The sequence below is a fragment of the Macaca nemestrina genome, chromosome 17 (assembly GCF_043159975.1).
Source record: "Macaca nemestrina isolate mMacNem1 chromosome 17, mMacNem.hap1, whole genome shotgun sequence".
Classification (NCBI taxonomy): domain Eukaryota; kingdom Metazoa; phylum Chordata; class Mammalia; order Primates; family Cercopithecidae; genus Macaca; species Macaca nemestrina.
Window position 1 is genome coordinate 77,364,906 of NC_092141.1, and position 15,247 is coordinate 77,380,152.

The 15,247-nt window shown below is 47.2% G+C and overlaps 1 protein-coding gene across 1 annotated transcript in view; it reads right to left on the reverse strand.

Moving 5' to 3' along the window:
* Positions 1–15,247, reverse strand: part of LOC105469044 (WD repeat domain, phosphoinositide interacting 1) — a 38,323-nt gene that overhangs the window by 7,129 nt on the left and 15,947 nt on the right. Inside the window, exons 5-10 of the mRNA XM_011719602.3 lie at positions 9,375–9,472; positions 8,619–8,711; positions 7,294–7,364; positions 6,201–6,308; positions 1,815–1,979; positions 650–757 (exon numbers count right to left, since the gene is read on the reverse strand). Of these exons, the coding sequence (XP_011717904.2) occupies positions 650–757; positions 1,815–1,979; positions 6,201–6,308; positions 7,294–7,364; positions 8,619–8,711; positions 9,375–9,472 (643 nt within the window). The remainder of the gene's footprint in view (positions 1–649; positions 758–1,814; positions 1,980–6,200; positions 6,309–7,293; positions 7,365–8,618; positions 8,712–9,374; positions 9,473–15,247) is intronic.

The window sequence follows — 15,247 nt, forward strand, 5'->3', positions numbered from 1 at the left end:
AGTCAACGTGCCTGGTAGAGCACCTTCCAATTCCACGCAGGGAACAGGTTTTTTTTTTTTTTTGAGACAGGGTCTCATTCTGTTGCCCAGGCTGGAGCACAGTGGTGTGATCATGGCTCACTGCAGCCTCAACCTTTCCAGGCTCAGGTGATTCTCCCTCCTAAGCCTCCCGAGTAGCTAGGACTACAGGTGTGTGCCACCACATCGGCTAATTTTTGTATTTGTTTTTGGTACAGATGGGGTTTCACCGTGTTGCCCAGGCTGGTCTTGAACTCCTGGACTCAAGCCATCCGCCCGCTTCGGCCTCCCAAAGTGCTGGGATTACAGGGGTGAGCCACCGCGCCTGGTGGCAGGGAACATGTTTGAATGCCCACTGTGAACTCGGGGCCATGTTAGGAGGACAGGCCGAGGGGGGACCGTCCTGTGCGTTATTAATCCTGGCACTTTTCCAGATGACTACCACAGGCTGAGGCCGCCTGACACAGAGCCCAGCGCGGAGCAGGAGCCCACTAGGGGTTTGCCACTGAGACTGCCAGTGAAGAACAAATCAAAGCAAGGGCATTGAAGCTTGTCGCTGTTCTTGGCGAAGGGACAGCTCTACGCAACCAGCTCTTGACAGAAGCTGTCTTTTGAAAAGCAGTCTCTTCACCTGTGGGTTTTGATTAAGACACACTCTCCTCCATCCTGAGGATCCAAATTGTAGATATAAAGGTGTCCATTGGATGATGCAACTAGCAGCCGTGGCAACTTCTGGATCCTAAGGGCCAAGGAAAACATAAACTGTGATGACAACGGAGATGGGTGATGGGTTCGCTTCCAATGACAGAGCCCCCCTCACCTTAGCTGTCACCAGATTCTGCCTTTGACAAACCCTTAGCCCACTGATCTGGTCTGGGCTTCTGGCTATTCCTTTGCATTCTGGCCTTGGGATCTACTTTCAGGATTATTTCTTGTCTTTGAACGCAATAGTGTGGATGAGGCAAATGAGTGTAGATGTTGTAACCCTGTGAAAAGCAGTAGCTAGCGAACACATTAGCACCCTACATGGGACTCAGTCTCCCTCTGACATGTGTCTCTGCCCCTAACCAAGACAGAAAGCGGGTAAATGGATGACTGGCTCACTGTCTTTGCTGGTAGGTTTTGTGAAATTTTTAAAATGTTCAACTTTTGAATAAACTCCTTTCAACTTCTTAAAACATCTGTCAGCCCCATAGGAGTCTGAAACTAGAAAACAGACCTGGAGGCTTTTTACATAATTACAGAAAAATAAGAATTGTTTTTAAGACAGCGTCGTTACAACCAGCAGGTTAAAATTCCCATGCCAACTTCTAGCTGCCCCCTGAGAATCCGTATTGAAGTCAGATGGCAATAGCAGGGGTTTGATTCTGCTCACTCTTCCTTTGGGGCAAGTTTTCTTTTTCTTTTTTGAGACGGAGTCTTACTCTGTCACCCAGGCTGGAGTGCAGTGGCACAATCTCGGCTCACTGCAACCTCCACTTCCTGGGTTCAAGCGATTCTCTTGCCTCAGCCTCCCAAGTAGCTGAGACTACAGGTGCGCACCACCACACCCGGCTAATTTTTGTATTTTTACTAGAGACGGGATTTCACCACATTGGCCAGGCTGGTCTCAAACTCCTGACCTCAGGTGATCTGCCTGCCTTGGTCTCCCAAAGTGCTGGCATTACAGATGTGAGCCACCGTGCCCAGCCTGGGGCAAGTTTTCTCTTTCTTTTCAGGTTTGGGGATTTTTGTGCTTTGGAGAAATAGATTGATGAAAGCGTGGTCTTGTTCAGAGTGGGTGGCACTATACGTACGTTGAGAGGGTACAGATGTTCCTCTGCCCGGAGAAGTTCAAGCGTGCGGTGGCAAAGGCCCTGTCCTGATGCATCATGTCGGACACCTGGGTTGGGAGGTAGTTGGTAGCAGCCATGAACATCTTTCCCATGTAGCCACTCCAGGTCGAAGTCTCTTCTGGTCGACTAGGGAGTAATGCACAGACAATGCTGGGACTGGGCTGCAGGCCCCACACACACCCAGGAATCTCCACACCCAAGCGTCATTAGCCACACTCGCCACAGCAGGGAGAGACTGTGCCTTAGCTAATGTTCTGCCCACTGAGAACAATCCAAGATGTATTATTCTGGCAATAACTAAAGAGCATCAAGGGCTTGTTTGTTCTTCAGAAGAGCCATTGTAAAGCTGTTATAAGGTTCCCAATGCTACCGCTTTCCCCTATTAAAGAAGGCTTATCTGATGACTAGTCTGATTCTAGATTTCTAGAAGAGAGCTGGGGTAGAGAGTGAGATGGACTCGATATCCCGGTGCCATTAAATGAGCTCCGGACTGTGCTGGGCTCATGGAAGAACAGACAGATCTCAACGTGAAGGCCTCCTGAGCCAGACTGAGTGGGTAGCAAACCTCCGGGCAAGAAACTTTGGGTGGTGTTTGATTGTAGATAACCCTGGAGTCACCCAGGTACCCAGCATGCGTAATGATGGAGATCATGCAAAGGGGCCGGGGATGTCGCCTGCAGTCGTGGAACTTCATCCCAAGGCCTCTGCCAGACAAAGGGGGTGACCGTTCTGTTGGTGGGAGACAACCCCCAGCTCTGCCCCACACAGAGGGTGGCACAATGAGGACCAGGGCTGCCATGTGAGTTCCCAGGAGCAGGCAACTGCTGAGAGGCTGCTTGTCTGCAGGATTAGGTCCTGGTGGGAAGCTCACGCTGCAGCTCAGAGCCCCGGGAGGTATTCTTTACTCTGCTACCAGTGGGCTGGGGGGTCTTTGGACGAACCTCTCTGGGCCTTCATGTTCTCATCTGAAAGTGACGACGCTAGGCGCACTGCTAGGATTCTGTGATCCGAAGCATCCTGAGACATCCCTGTACTGACTGTCCCACAGCCCTGTGCTCCAGGCTGGGGTTTACAAAGAGGTGTACGATCTGCATTCCAGGTTGAGAGAGCACGGGTGTATACAAAGAAAAACAACGTGAGCAGTTAATATGTGGTGCTGCACAGATGGTCCAGGCAGAGCTAGTTCAGACCACAGAGGAGGGGAGAGGCGGATGAGGTTCCTTAACGTTTCCGTGTCCAGATTTCCTCATTTGGGAAACAGGAATCATCATCACAACCTCCCAACTAAGGAGGCTGAGGGCTGAGCATGGAGCCTGGCACGCGGCATGTGCTGTTTTATGGGACGGTGTCTCTGCGGCTGGAGGAAGTGAGGAGGTTCTGCGGGTGGTGGCTGCTGGGCTCTGCAGCAGGTCTGACTCAGCGGGGCAGGGAGGAGCTGGGATTTCATCCCCAAGCTCAAAGGGGAATAAAGGTGTCTGAGGAGGAGGTGTCATGTTCAAAGGGACATTTTCAGAAGATTAATCAGCAAGATGATATAGGGTGGATTGGTATTGGTTGAAAGAGACTGGAAAGTCAGACCAAATGTAAGAGTAACGGCTGGACCAGCACGAGGTGCCGAAGACATGGCTAAGGGCCCTGGCCAGCAAAGCAGGGCTGAAGAGGCGCGTGTGAGCCGTAACTGCCGGGTACATATGAATACTCCGTAGATAGGCTGGGGGAGGCACATGTGAGCCGTAACTGCCAGGGACATATGAGCACCCCATGGACAGGTTGAGCGGAGAACCCAGAACAACTTGGAGGTTCTGCTCCTGGTGACCTGTGCTCACAGACAGAAACGGCAGAGCCTGGAGTGGGAAATGAATCTCTGATGATAATCCCCGGTGGAGGCGGGGCTGCAGCAGCAATTGGGATCATTCACTCATGGAACCTTGGGGTTGAACAGCATCTTAACAGCTCAGCTGCCCTCCCGTGCTCAAACCCACGACAACAGATGATGAATTAAGGCTCCAAAAAGCCCAGGGCTTAAGAAGCTGTCTGAAAAGTGAAAGAAAAGCCTAAAAAGTGGATATAATCTCCAGGGAAATAGTAAAAAGAACCTCAGGGCAAACAATGAGCTTTAGGTTACATCTGTGCAGATTGGGGGTTGGAAAGTTCTGGAAAGACAGAGGAGTGAGAAGGGAGCAGCCCCCAGTATTTCATACACCACGGGAGGTGGGGGGGCGGGGGACAAGGATTCTAGAGACGAAGAGACATCAGTCCCGTGGCTGTGATATGTGACATGCCTCAGGTGACCTCAGACAGCATGGGCTTTCTCTAATCACACGTGCCTTTAAAAACAGAGCTTTCTCCAACTGGTGGCAGAAAAAGATGGCAGAAGGGCAAGTTAGAGAAATCTTGACACCTCCCTTTCAGCCTTGTGTCACGCTGAGAAGAAGACCCAGTCCTGCCGTTCTGGGCTTTTGGCTGCAGAACTATGAGATCATAAATGTGGCTGTTTGCCTGTAGTCCCAGCACTTTGGGAGGCTGAGGCGGGTAGATCATAAGGTCAGGAGTTCGAGACCAGCCTGGCCAACATTGTGAAACCCCATCTCTACTAAAAATACAAAAATTAGCTGGGTGTGGTGGCAGGTGCCTGTAATCCCAGCTACTCGAGAGGCTGAGGCAGAGAATTGCTTGAACCCGGGAGGTGGAGGTTGGGCAACAGAGGGAGACCCTGTCTTAAAATAAATAAATAAATGAATGAATGTGGCTGTTTGAAGCCCTTAAGTTGTGGTCATTTGTTGCTGTGGCAGTGGGAAATGATGACACATACCATTGGCTACACTCTAACACCGGCTTCCGTACGTGGCCAGCCCTCACTCCACTGCTGCCTCCATTGCGCTAGTGGGCATTGGTACCTGCCTGTGTCATGTATGTGTTAGCATGTGTCAGTGTGATATGGTGCCCAGCCTCTCTCATGTATGTATTGGTATGTATCAGCACAATATGGTGCCTGGCCTTTGTTACATGTATGTTAGCATGTATCAGTGTGATACAGTGCCTGGACTCTGTCATGTATGTGTGTGTATCAGCATGATATGGCGCCTGGCCTCTGTTATGTATGTGTTAGCATGTATCAGCATGATACGGCGCCTGGCCTCTGTTACGTATGTGTTAGCATGTATCAGTGTGATACGGCACCTGGCCCATTACGTATGTGTTAGCATGTATCAGCGTGATACGGCGCCTGGCCCCTGTTACGTATGTGTTAGCATGTACCAGCGTGATACGGCGCCTGGCCCCTGTTACGTATGTGTTAGCATGTATCAGTGTGATACGGCGCCTGGCCTCTGTTACGTATGTGTTAGCATGTATCAGCATGATACGGCGCCTGGCCTTTGTTATGTATGTGTTAGCATGTATCAGTGTGATACGGCGCCTGGCCTCTGTTATGTATGTGTTAGCATGTATCAGCGTGATATGGTGCCTGGCCCCTGTTATGTATGTGTTAGCATGTATCAGTGTGACACAGTGCCCGGCCTCTATACCTTCCTCTTCTGAAACTCCATCCAAGGGTACCAACAACCAACTCCCCAGATATAGTAGGCTTTCTGTCCTGATCCTGCCTTTCCCTGCAGGTTGGGGTAACGTTTTCAAAGCACTCTTTCTTTAGAATCCTTGCCCCCCACCGTGGGGTATGAAACACTGGGGGCTGCTCCCTTCCCACTCCTCAGTCTTTCCAGAACTTTCCAGCCCCCATTCTGCACAGGTGAAACCCAAAGCTCATTGTTTGCCCTGAAGTTCTTTTTACTCTTTCCCTACAGATTTTATCCACTTTTTAGGCTTTTCTTTCACTTTTCAGACAGCTTCTTAAGCCCTGAGAAATTGCAGGTGTTTCCCAAGCACTCAGCGGTGGTGCTGGCAGCGATGATAAATAAATATATTGCTATATTTACAGCTACATTAGCTGACGTTTCTTAGTGCTTACTATGTGCCAGGCACAATGCTAAACGCTTTGAGATCTGCAGACTCATTTAATCCTCGCAACAAGCCTCAGATGCATATACTACCGTTAGGTTTGTTTTGCAGATGAGGAAACTGAAGGACATGGATCTAAATTATCTTCCCAGGATCTCCTGGCTCCTAAGAGGCAGAGCTGGACGTGGACTCACGTGGGTGGCTCCCAGTTTTTTGCTTATGTGCATTATGCCCCCAAAGTTTTGCTAACACACTCCATCACTTAGGTGAAGCCCAAGTAAAGCCAAGATCAGGGTGTTGAGAAAGAAAAGAGATCATTCATGCCGGCAGAAGAGCCAGGGCCTGACTCCTTTCATTTAATGAGCATTTGGCACCCTGTGCAGTACTTGCCTGTTGGTGACCTGCTCCAGCTTGAAGATGTGTACCGTCTCGGTGTTACTGGAGGCGCAGAGGAATTGTGAGTCCATACTGAACACTAGAGAGCTGATTGTCACATACCTAGAAACACAGCAACACATGGGCCCGTGAGCTACAGAAATGAGAGTTACGGCCTTATAGCTCAGAGATCAGCTTTATAAGAAAATTAGATGTGTCCTGAAGAGCCTAGGTAGCCCCAAATCCCTTATACATTGTGGTGCCCATATTTAGAAATCAATGTCAGAAAGATTCACAAAGGGTCATAGTCTTTTTTATTTTATTTTATTTATTTATTTTTGAGACAGAGTCTCGCTCTGTTGCCCAGGCTGGAGTACAGTGGCTTGATCTCAACTCACTGTAACCTCCACCTCCTGGGCTCAAGCGATTCTCTTGCCTCAGCCTCCCAAGTAGCTGGGATTACAGGCACACACCACCACGCCCAGCTGATTTTTATATTTTTAGTACAGACGGGGTTTCAACATGTTGGTCAGGCTGGTCTTGAACTCCTTACTGACCTCAGGTGATCTGCCTGCCTCGGCCTCCCGAAGTGCTGGGATTACAGGCGTGAGCCACCGCGCCCGGCCCATAGTCTTATTTATGTGAGAAGAAACAAGGTATAGCCCTGCCTCTGTCAGCAGAAGGGAGGAACTGTGCCTGGCATCTTGGAATCTTCCGGTTGCTCTGTGCACCGATCTGGCTGCAAACCTACATCCAATAAGATCCCAAACAGTCACACTTTACATGGTCCTTTATTTCCATGGAAGGAAATCAGAAATTATTTTTGGACTGTGACTCCCTGGCTCTCTCATTTCTCCTGTGCCGGCCGCCCACACACACATCAAAAAGGGACTCTCATGGCTGAACTGCGTTAAAACAGCATCTCGGCTTTCAGTGTTGCCGAACCCTAAGTAAAGCCTGCAAGTCAATTACCTGGGAGAGTAGTTACACTTCCTCCAGGTGAGTGGAGGGCACAGAGCCACTCTCTGTCCTCTCCCTAGACAGCTGCCAGCGGCCCCTGCGGGACTTCTGCGGGGACTTTAAAATGGGTTTGACACTGAACACAGACCTTTTCATCCCTCTCCGGAACCCATAGAGCTTTTGCCCGTCAGGGACAGAGAACACCCGGATGACTGTGCCCTGGAAAAGAAAGCAGGTGGACATTTCATAACCGTTAATGGTTTCACACAGAGATGTCCCTTCAGAGAGGAGTTTGTTTTACTGGTTTTGAACATCTGTCTCTGAGGAAGCACACCGTGTTGAGCGTAGAGGCATTTTTATTTATGTTCCATATCAACAATTCCTGGAAAATGTTTTAAACACCCGCTGTCTACCTTTTCCTTTCCACCTGTGCCCAAGGCTGGTGTGTGTGTGTGTGTGTGTGTGTGTGTGTGTGTGTGTGTGTGTGTGTGTGTGTGCGTGTTCGCCCAACTGCTCTGGTTTCTTAGAATTTCAGTTTGAGGCTGGGCATGGTGTCATCCTAGCACTTTGGGAGGCCAAGCCGGGTGGATTTTCTGAGCTCAGGAATTCAAGACCGGCCTGGGCAACAGTGAAACCCTGTCTCTACTAAAATACAAAAAATTAGCCAGGCGTGGCAGCATGTGCCTGTAATCCCAGCTACTCGGGAGGCTGAGGCAGGAAAATTGCTTAAACCTGGGAGGCGGAGGTTGCAGTGAGCCGGGATCGTGCCATTGCACTCCAGCCTGGGTGACAGAGCCAGACTCCATCTCAAAATTAAAAAAAAAAAAAAAATCGAGACTATCCTGGCTAACATGGTGAAACCCCGTCTCTACTAAAAATACAAAAAACTAGCCGGGCATGGTGGCGGGCGCCTGTAGTCTCAGCTACTTGGGAGGCTGAGGCGGGAGAATGGCGTGAACCCGGGAGGCGGAGCTTGCAGTGAGCCGGGATCACGCCACTGCACTCCAGCCTGGGAGACACAGCGAGACTCCGTCTCAAAAAAAAAAAAAAAAAAAAAAAAAAAAAAAATTCGATTTGATCACTTTCTCTGATTATTCCAGGCAGAAGACGTCAGTTTCTCTAAATAGCAAAGTAAAGCATTTGGTTTGCACTGTACTGTGTTTATAAGGTGTAGCATCTGTCTGTCTCTACGGCTGATGTGCATGTACATTTCTTCATAAAACCACGAATTTTCATGCAAAGTGTCTTGTATCTTGCATAGTGCAGGCCCCTGGCCTATTGAATTATTGAATTAACAAATGCATGAATATAGCACACATGCAGAGGCCAGAAATTCTCCCTCTGAAACAAATTCTGAGTGGGCCCAGAGACCAGTCAGTCTTCATGTCACCAGGCTCGTTCCATCCCAGCCCTGGGCATGGCAGGAGCCATCCAGCGAACCCCAGACAGAGGCGTTGGTGGGAGTGGACTCACTTTTTCAGACGCACTTGCTAGTTTGGAGCCCGAGGCATTGAAGGTGATGGCAGCCAGTGTCCCCTCGTGGGCAGCAATAGTGCAGACTGTTTTCTGTTGGTGAAAAGGCAAAATGGATACTGAAGATGTGGAAGAGGGGAGATGGATTTCACCCTTCCTCTTTTCTCCTTTCTCCCTCCTTTGTCCAGCTCCCTGTCTCTTCCTCTGTTCCCCAGGCCATTTGCATGTAAGCTGTGCATCATTTTCTGGTGAATCAAGATTCGGCTTCAAAGGCCACTCCATTTCCTTCCCTTTTCCTGCCCTTGGGAAGGTGGCCACGAACTGAGCAGCTGACGCAGTGTGATGCCGTCGCAGGCGTGCCCTGCACCCATGTTTAGGGAACTTCCCACAGCAATCCTGTCCTGCTCAGGGCTGCCTCAGAGACCAGAGGGCAGGGAATATGAAACACCTGCACACTGTCTCAGGCTGTGGCATGGGACAGCGTGACACATTCAGGCAGACAACTGGCCCCCTGCTGGCAAGTGGTTTTTCATTATGCTGCAGATGTCTGACTTGGCCTGGCCGGCTGGCTCATGGTGATGTTGACTGACAGCAAGCCCGAGGGGAAATAGCATCACCTTCTCTTGAACGACTCCCCCAGTATTGCTTACCCCCACCGCCTCCAGCCCCCCGCGGCAGGGTGTCCTTATCTATCTCCTTCCATGACCACACAGCCAAGGCAGGTGGGTTGGCTCAGCCAGGTCACTGTCAACTTACCAGGGAGTTTCCATCATAAAGCACAATCTCCCCTGAAGTCAGGCTTCCAGGATAGGCCAAGTAAGAATTGGAATGGTTGATAGAGAGAGCACATAGACCTGGCAAAGAAGAAACAGGACATGAGAAATCTGGGGCCAAGGGAGAGAGTGCACGGCTGGAGAGGGCATCTGAAAACAGTACAGTTACAGTGCCACCTACTGGCAAGGGGAGGAATAGCTTTGTAGACAACTGCTTTCCACTGATGATTCTTCTGATCAAAGGGTTCCAATAAAGCCAATTCACAGGGGAAGACCTCCTGATTTAACACTGGTTGTGTCCTTGCTACAGTGAAACAATGAGACTTGCCGGGTGCAGTGGCTCACGCCTGTAATTCCACCACTTTGAGGTGGGCAGATCACTTGAGGTCAGGAGTTCTATGGCCAACATGGTGAAACCCCATCTCTACTAAAAATACAAAAAGTAGCTGGGCATGGTGGTGCACGCCTATAGTCCCAGCTACTTGGGAGGCTGAGGCAGGAGAATCACTTGAACCCGGGAGGCAGAGGTTGCAGTGAGTGGAGATTGTGCCATTGAATTCTAGCCTGGGCTACAGAGTGAGACTCTGTCTTTAAAAAAAAAAAAAAATATATATATATATATATATATATATACACACACACACACACACACACATATACACACGCACAAATATATATACACACACACATATATATACACACACACGAATCCTGCCTTCCTACCCTTACAGACTTAATGAAGGTCCCCAGAAAAGCCTGCTGTGACTTCCCTATATACATATACACACACGTATATATTATGTATATATATTGCTCATTTTTACATTTTACCCCAGGACTCTGAAACAGCATCTACTTCTCTTCCAATTCCATTATCCTCTAGGGCTACAAAAGATTTAGTCAAAACTTAAATAAATCTTCCTATTGTGAAAGGTCAGTGTATGTTGCTCTTTCTGCAGATGATTATATACTGTTGGCCAGTAATTTCAAGTTGGAGAAGAGGAGCTGCCAAGAACCTGTTTAGAAACTGAGAAATTTTAGGCCAGGCATGGTGGCTCACGCCTGTAATCCCAGCACTTTGGGAGGCCGAGGCAGGTGGATCACCTGAGGTCAGGAGTTCGAGACCGGGCTGGTCAACACAGTGAAACCCTGTCTCTATTAAAAATACAAAAATTAGCCAGGCATGGTGGCATGTGCCTGTAGTCCCAGCTACTCGGGAGGCTGAGGTAGGAGAATTGCTTAAACCCAGAGGTGGAGGTTGCAGTGAACCAAGATAGCACCACTGCACTCCAGCCTGGGTGACAGAGTGAGGCTCTGTCTCAAAAAAAAAAAAAAAAAAAAAAAAGAAACTGAGCAATTTCTGAGCCGAATGTCCTGCCTTGATAAGGGAAATGGGCACCTCCGGAGGCAGGAGTTCATTTGAGGTCTGCGTCTGCAGCCAAGATGGTGCGCCTAGACATTGAGGCAAACTAAATAAAGAGGACATTTTGGATTTAAAATGCTTCAACAATATTCCAGAAGAGTAAACAGCCCATCAAACCATCGAACCAACATAAGCTGTTTTTATTTATAAGGGGATTCAAGGAGGGAACATTTAAGTAAAGGATTTTCAAAACAATGGTTTAGATTAATAGGGGTGCACATGATAGCAGCGAATTCCAGCAATTCCATAGAAACCAAAGTGTTACCAGAAACTGAGATCATGGAAGAGAAACATCTTTCTACACACACAAAAAAAAAAAAAAAAAAAAAGTAAAAAAGGTGACTGGCGTCTATTACAAGTTAGTACATTAAGTGGGTTTCTTCTAAAAGTATAAGAAAAACTTTAGGTCAGGCTGAAACGTACGTTAACTAATCTGCTGAGGAAGGGGAGCAAAGGAAAAAGAAAGCAAACATTTCGAGTTGGAACCTAGGTCTCACTTCCTGCTTTGGCTTTGCTGAGTCCACAGCGCGGCTGTCCTCTTATCACTTGCCATGCATAGCTCTGGGAGGAAGTGGCCGAGCCCTGAAACCTTCAAGTGCACGTTCTGGCAGCCCTACCACCCCTTTGGCTATACAACGTCATTTCTGGCCCCAGCCTTGAAAGAGGCAACTCTTCTTTTCTTTTTTTTTTTTTTTTTTTTCCAGTTTTACTCTGGAAACCCCAATTCCTCATCCCGTCTGAGTTCTTTGCCATCCAAATGTAATTTCAAGAACAGCCAGGCAGGCAGAAGGGATTCTAGCCCTTGTGAAACTGTGTGGGGAAGGCTGTCAGGAGATCTGGTTGGCTTGTGTGCTGAGGCGGCTGGCAGAAAAGATGTGCAGACTGTGGAAATCTTACAAGGACTAGAGTACTAAACTAAAGAGTTAAGGCCTTCCAAATGCAGTATGTAACTGCTGAAGGTTTCTCAGCACATGTTTTGTTTTGTTTTGTTTTTTGAGACAGAGTCTTGCTCTGTTGCCCAAGCTGCAGTGCAGTGGTGCAATCTCGGCTCACTGCAACCTCCGCCTCTTGGGTTCAAGTGATTCTCCTGTCTCAGCCTGCTGAGTAGCTGGGATTACAGGGGCCTGCCACCACACCCAGCTAATTTTTGTATTTTTAGTAGAGACGGGGTTTCACCATGTTGGCCAGGCTGGTCTCAAACTCCTGACCTCAGGTGATCCATCTTCCTCAGCCTCCCAAAGTGCTGGGATTACAGGCATGAGCCATTGTGCCCAGCCTAGCACATGTTTTTTTAAAGACTGTGTTAAAAACACGATGAGATACCACTGTACAACCACTAGGATGACTATAGTCAAAAAGACAATGTTGGTGAGGATATGGAGAAACTGGGACCCGACGCACCGCTGGTGGGAATGTAAAATGGGGCAGTGCTCTGGAACCTTTAGCAGTTCTTCAAAAGCTAAACATAAAGTTCTCATATGACCTAGAAATTCCACTCCTACATATATACACAAGAGAAATTATGACATGTCAACACAAACATTTGTATATTAATGTTCATAGCAGCATTATTCATAAGTCAAAAAGTGGAAATAACCCAAATGTTATCAACTGATAAATGGATAAAGAAAATGTGACATATTTTTATAATAGAATATTATCCAGCAAGGAAAATAAAGTATTGATACATGCCTCAACACAGATGAACCTTGGAAACATTAGGCTATGTGAAATAAGTCAGTCACATAGGAACCGATATTATATGAGTCTACTGCTGTAAAATGTCCAGAATAAAGAAATCGATAATCTAATAGAGATAGAAAGTAGATTAGGGGTTGCCTATGGCTGGGGGCAGAGGGAGTGATGGCTAAGAGGTACAAGGTTTCTTTCTGGGGCAATGAAAATGCTCTAAAATTAATTGTGGTGATGGTTACACAATTCCGTGAATATACCAAAAGCTATTTAACCATGCATTTAAAATGGGTGAATTGCATAGGATGTGAATTATATCTCAAAAAAGACTTTCAAATTTTATTTTAAGGCGTGTTTCAGGAATATTTATCTGGGTTAGAGACAGGCTGAGGACATGGGTTCAAGACTGGGGTCTGTTATGTACTATGCAACTCTGGCCGAGTTATTTGTGGCTCTTTCCGGCCTGTTTCCTGTCTGTGAAATGAAAGCTACCACAACATAGAGGTCTTTCCAGATTTAATACTCCAACATGCCAAGCCTTCGTTTCTTACTTCTTCCCTCTGAAATATTGGGCATGTCTTTATGGCAGAGAGAGCTAAACGGTCTTGGAGCAGAAGCCTTGGACGCATACCTACAGCTATGCTTCAGAGTTTTATGCTAAAATATAAATATTCCCAGAAGGGAAGAAAGGTTTAAACTTTCTAAGCTAACATTGAACTTTCTGTAATACCTATTATAGAACCGGATGACACTAGATGCTAACAAGAAAGGGACAAAGGATAAGAGAAGGGCAGGCATACTCTGACACATAGCACTTATTTGACAGTTTTGCCTCCAGGCTCGTACCTCTACCAAGTCACCTGAATTTAGACAAGGAATCCTGCCTTCCTACCCTTACAGACTTAATGAAGGTCCCCAGAAAAGCCTGCTGTGACTTCCCTATGACCCAAGTGTCAGAAAAATCCAACCAGCTCCATGAATGTATCTTCCTATCTTGGGAACTACCCAAGGCAAGCAAGAAGAGTTTTCCTTAGCTTGGCTGTTGCCATTCTGCCAGTCTCCTCTTTCTGTTACAGGTGTCACACAAAGCCTTTTTAAGGAAGGAAATGGGCTTTAAAAATATTATTGTATAATATAAAAGTGATGGTGTAGAACACTTGTGAAGCCTAGAAAATATAAGGAGAAAAAAAATCACCCACAATTCTAAAACCCAGAGGCTTTTCACTGTTCTGAACATCTGAGCACATTTCCTTCCAGTCTTTTTTCTACCTAGGAATGAGGTTCTGATGGGGCTTTTGGACTTGTTATAGACTTGACACATATTTTCACAAGCCACTGGCAGCTATAATTCCACTGTAATTATTTGGCTGTAATTCTTCTACAGCTGGAAAAGAAGTGCCTGCTCTCAACTCAAGAACCAATGGCATCATCAGTGAAATGATTCTCACCTTGGTATTTAAAGTATTGCATGTCAAACTTTAGGTAAGTTAACAGTGATTTATAAAATGCAGTTCCCTCTGAGTTGATTAACGTCTCAGGTTACGCTTTCCAATTTTCAAAAATAGAAAGGAAAGAAATCTTCTTTGTATAGCAAATGTCCTATGCTCCTACAGAAAGGAAGCATTTATAACACTTGTATTACCATTTTCAAGCAAGAAAGAGGTCTTGCTGGGGAAGAAACCATGAATTGTTCAATGATCTGCATTGCTGTGTGGTATAGAATGCTCCCTCAACATCCCATACAAGGTGGTCAGCTCTGTGACCACCTCCTCCACACTGGGAGGTCTGCAGTTGGCAGGACTTTCATGGAGATTTCCACCCTTGACTGCTCAGAGCAGACTGCTGTGCTAGCAGGAAATTAACTTCGAGCCCCTGTTTGGCCAAGCTCTTTAAAGGAAATAGCCTGCAATCTCTGACACAACAGGAATGGGCATGACACAAACAGACAGAAAGAAGGAAATTTACAGCTGCGTTAGATATCAAGTGTGAGGCAACAGGCGAACTCTGCGTAGCTAATTTATTTGTAGTTTATGAAGTCAAAATGCATTCAGGATTTGTGTACTGAAGACAATTAGACAAGTGATTCTGTCTTCCTTCTGTACCTAGCAAGGATTTATAAAATCAACAGGCAGAGTTTCCATCTCATTTCTTCGTTCAGAAAATAAACTAGAGGATGAGAACAGAGAAGGCGACTCCTGGCCTCTGGGAAGTGTATATTCATGATTTTGACAGTACACAGTCCTCTGAAGGTTCCCGAGTGAGGACCTGATCATGTCACTGAAGCACAGCTCTGACCTGTGCAAGGCTGCCCTACGGGACGGAGCTGGCTGGGGAGTGAGTCTGACTGCCCGCATGGACAGGGCGGACCCACCTTTGCCCACCCAGGCCACGACCTCAGGTAATGCTCGCTGTAGCAACTCTGCAGGCTAAAAATGATCATCTCCATTTTACTGCAGTAGAAAGGGAGGTCAGGAGAGGTTGAGGTGATAATTACAAATGGTAGCATTTAAAACACCTTGGGCTGTGTCTCCAAAGAACATCAGAGGTCTAAAAAGACACAGTTTGGTCAACCTGCTCCTGGTCTTTCAGAAGAAATACTCAACCTATCCCCGGATCCTTTCATAAGGAGGCATTCTTTTATCTGAGACAGGGAAAGTCTCTGCCGTTGTTTCTAATTTTTCTTGAGATAAAAGTGATTCCCTTTACAAGCAATATACACTGTCTCTAACATGGAACACAAA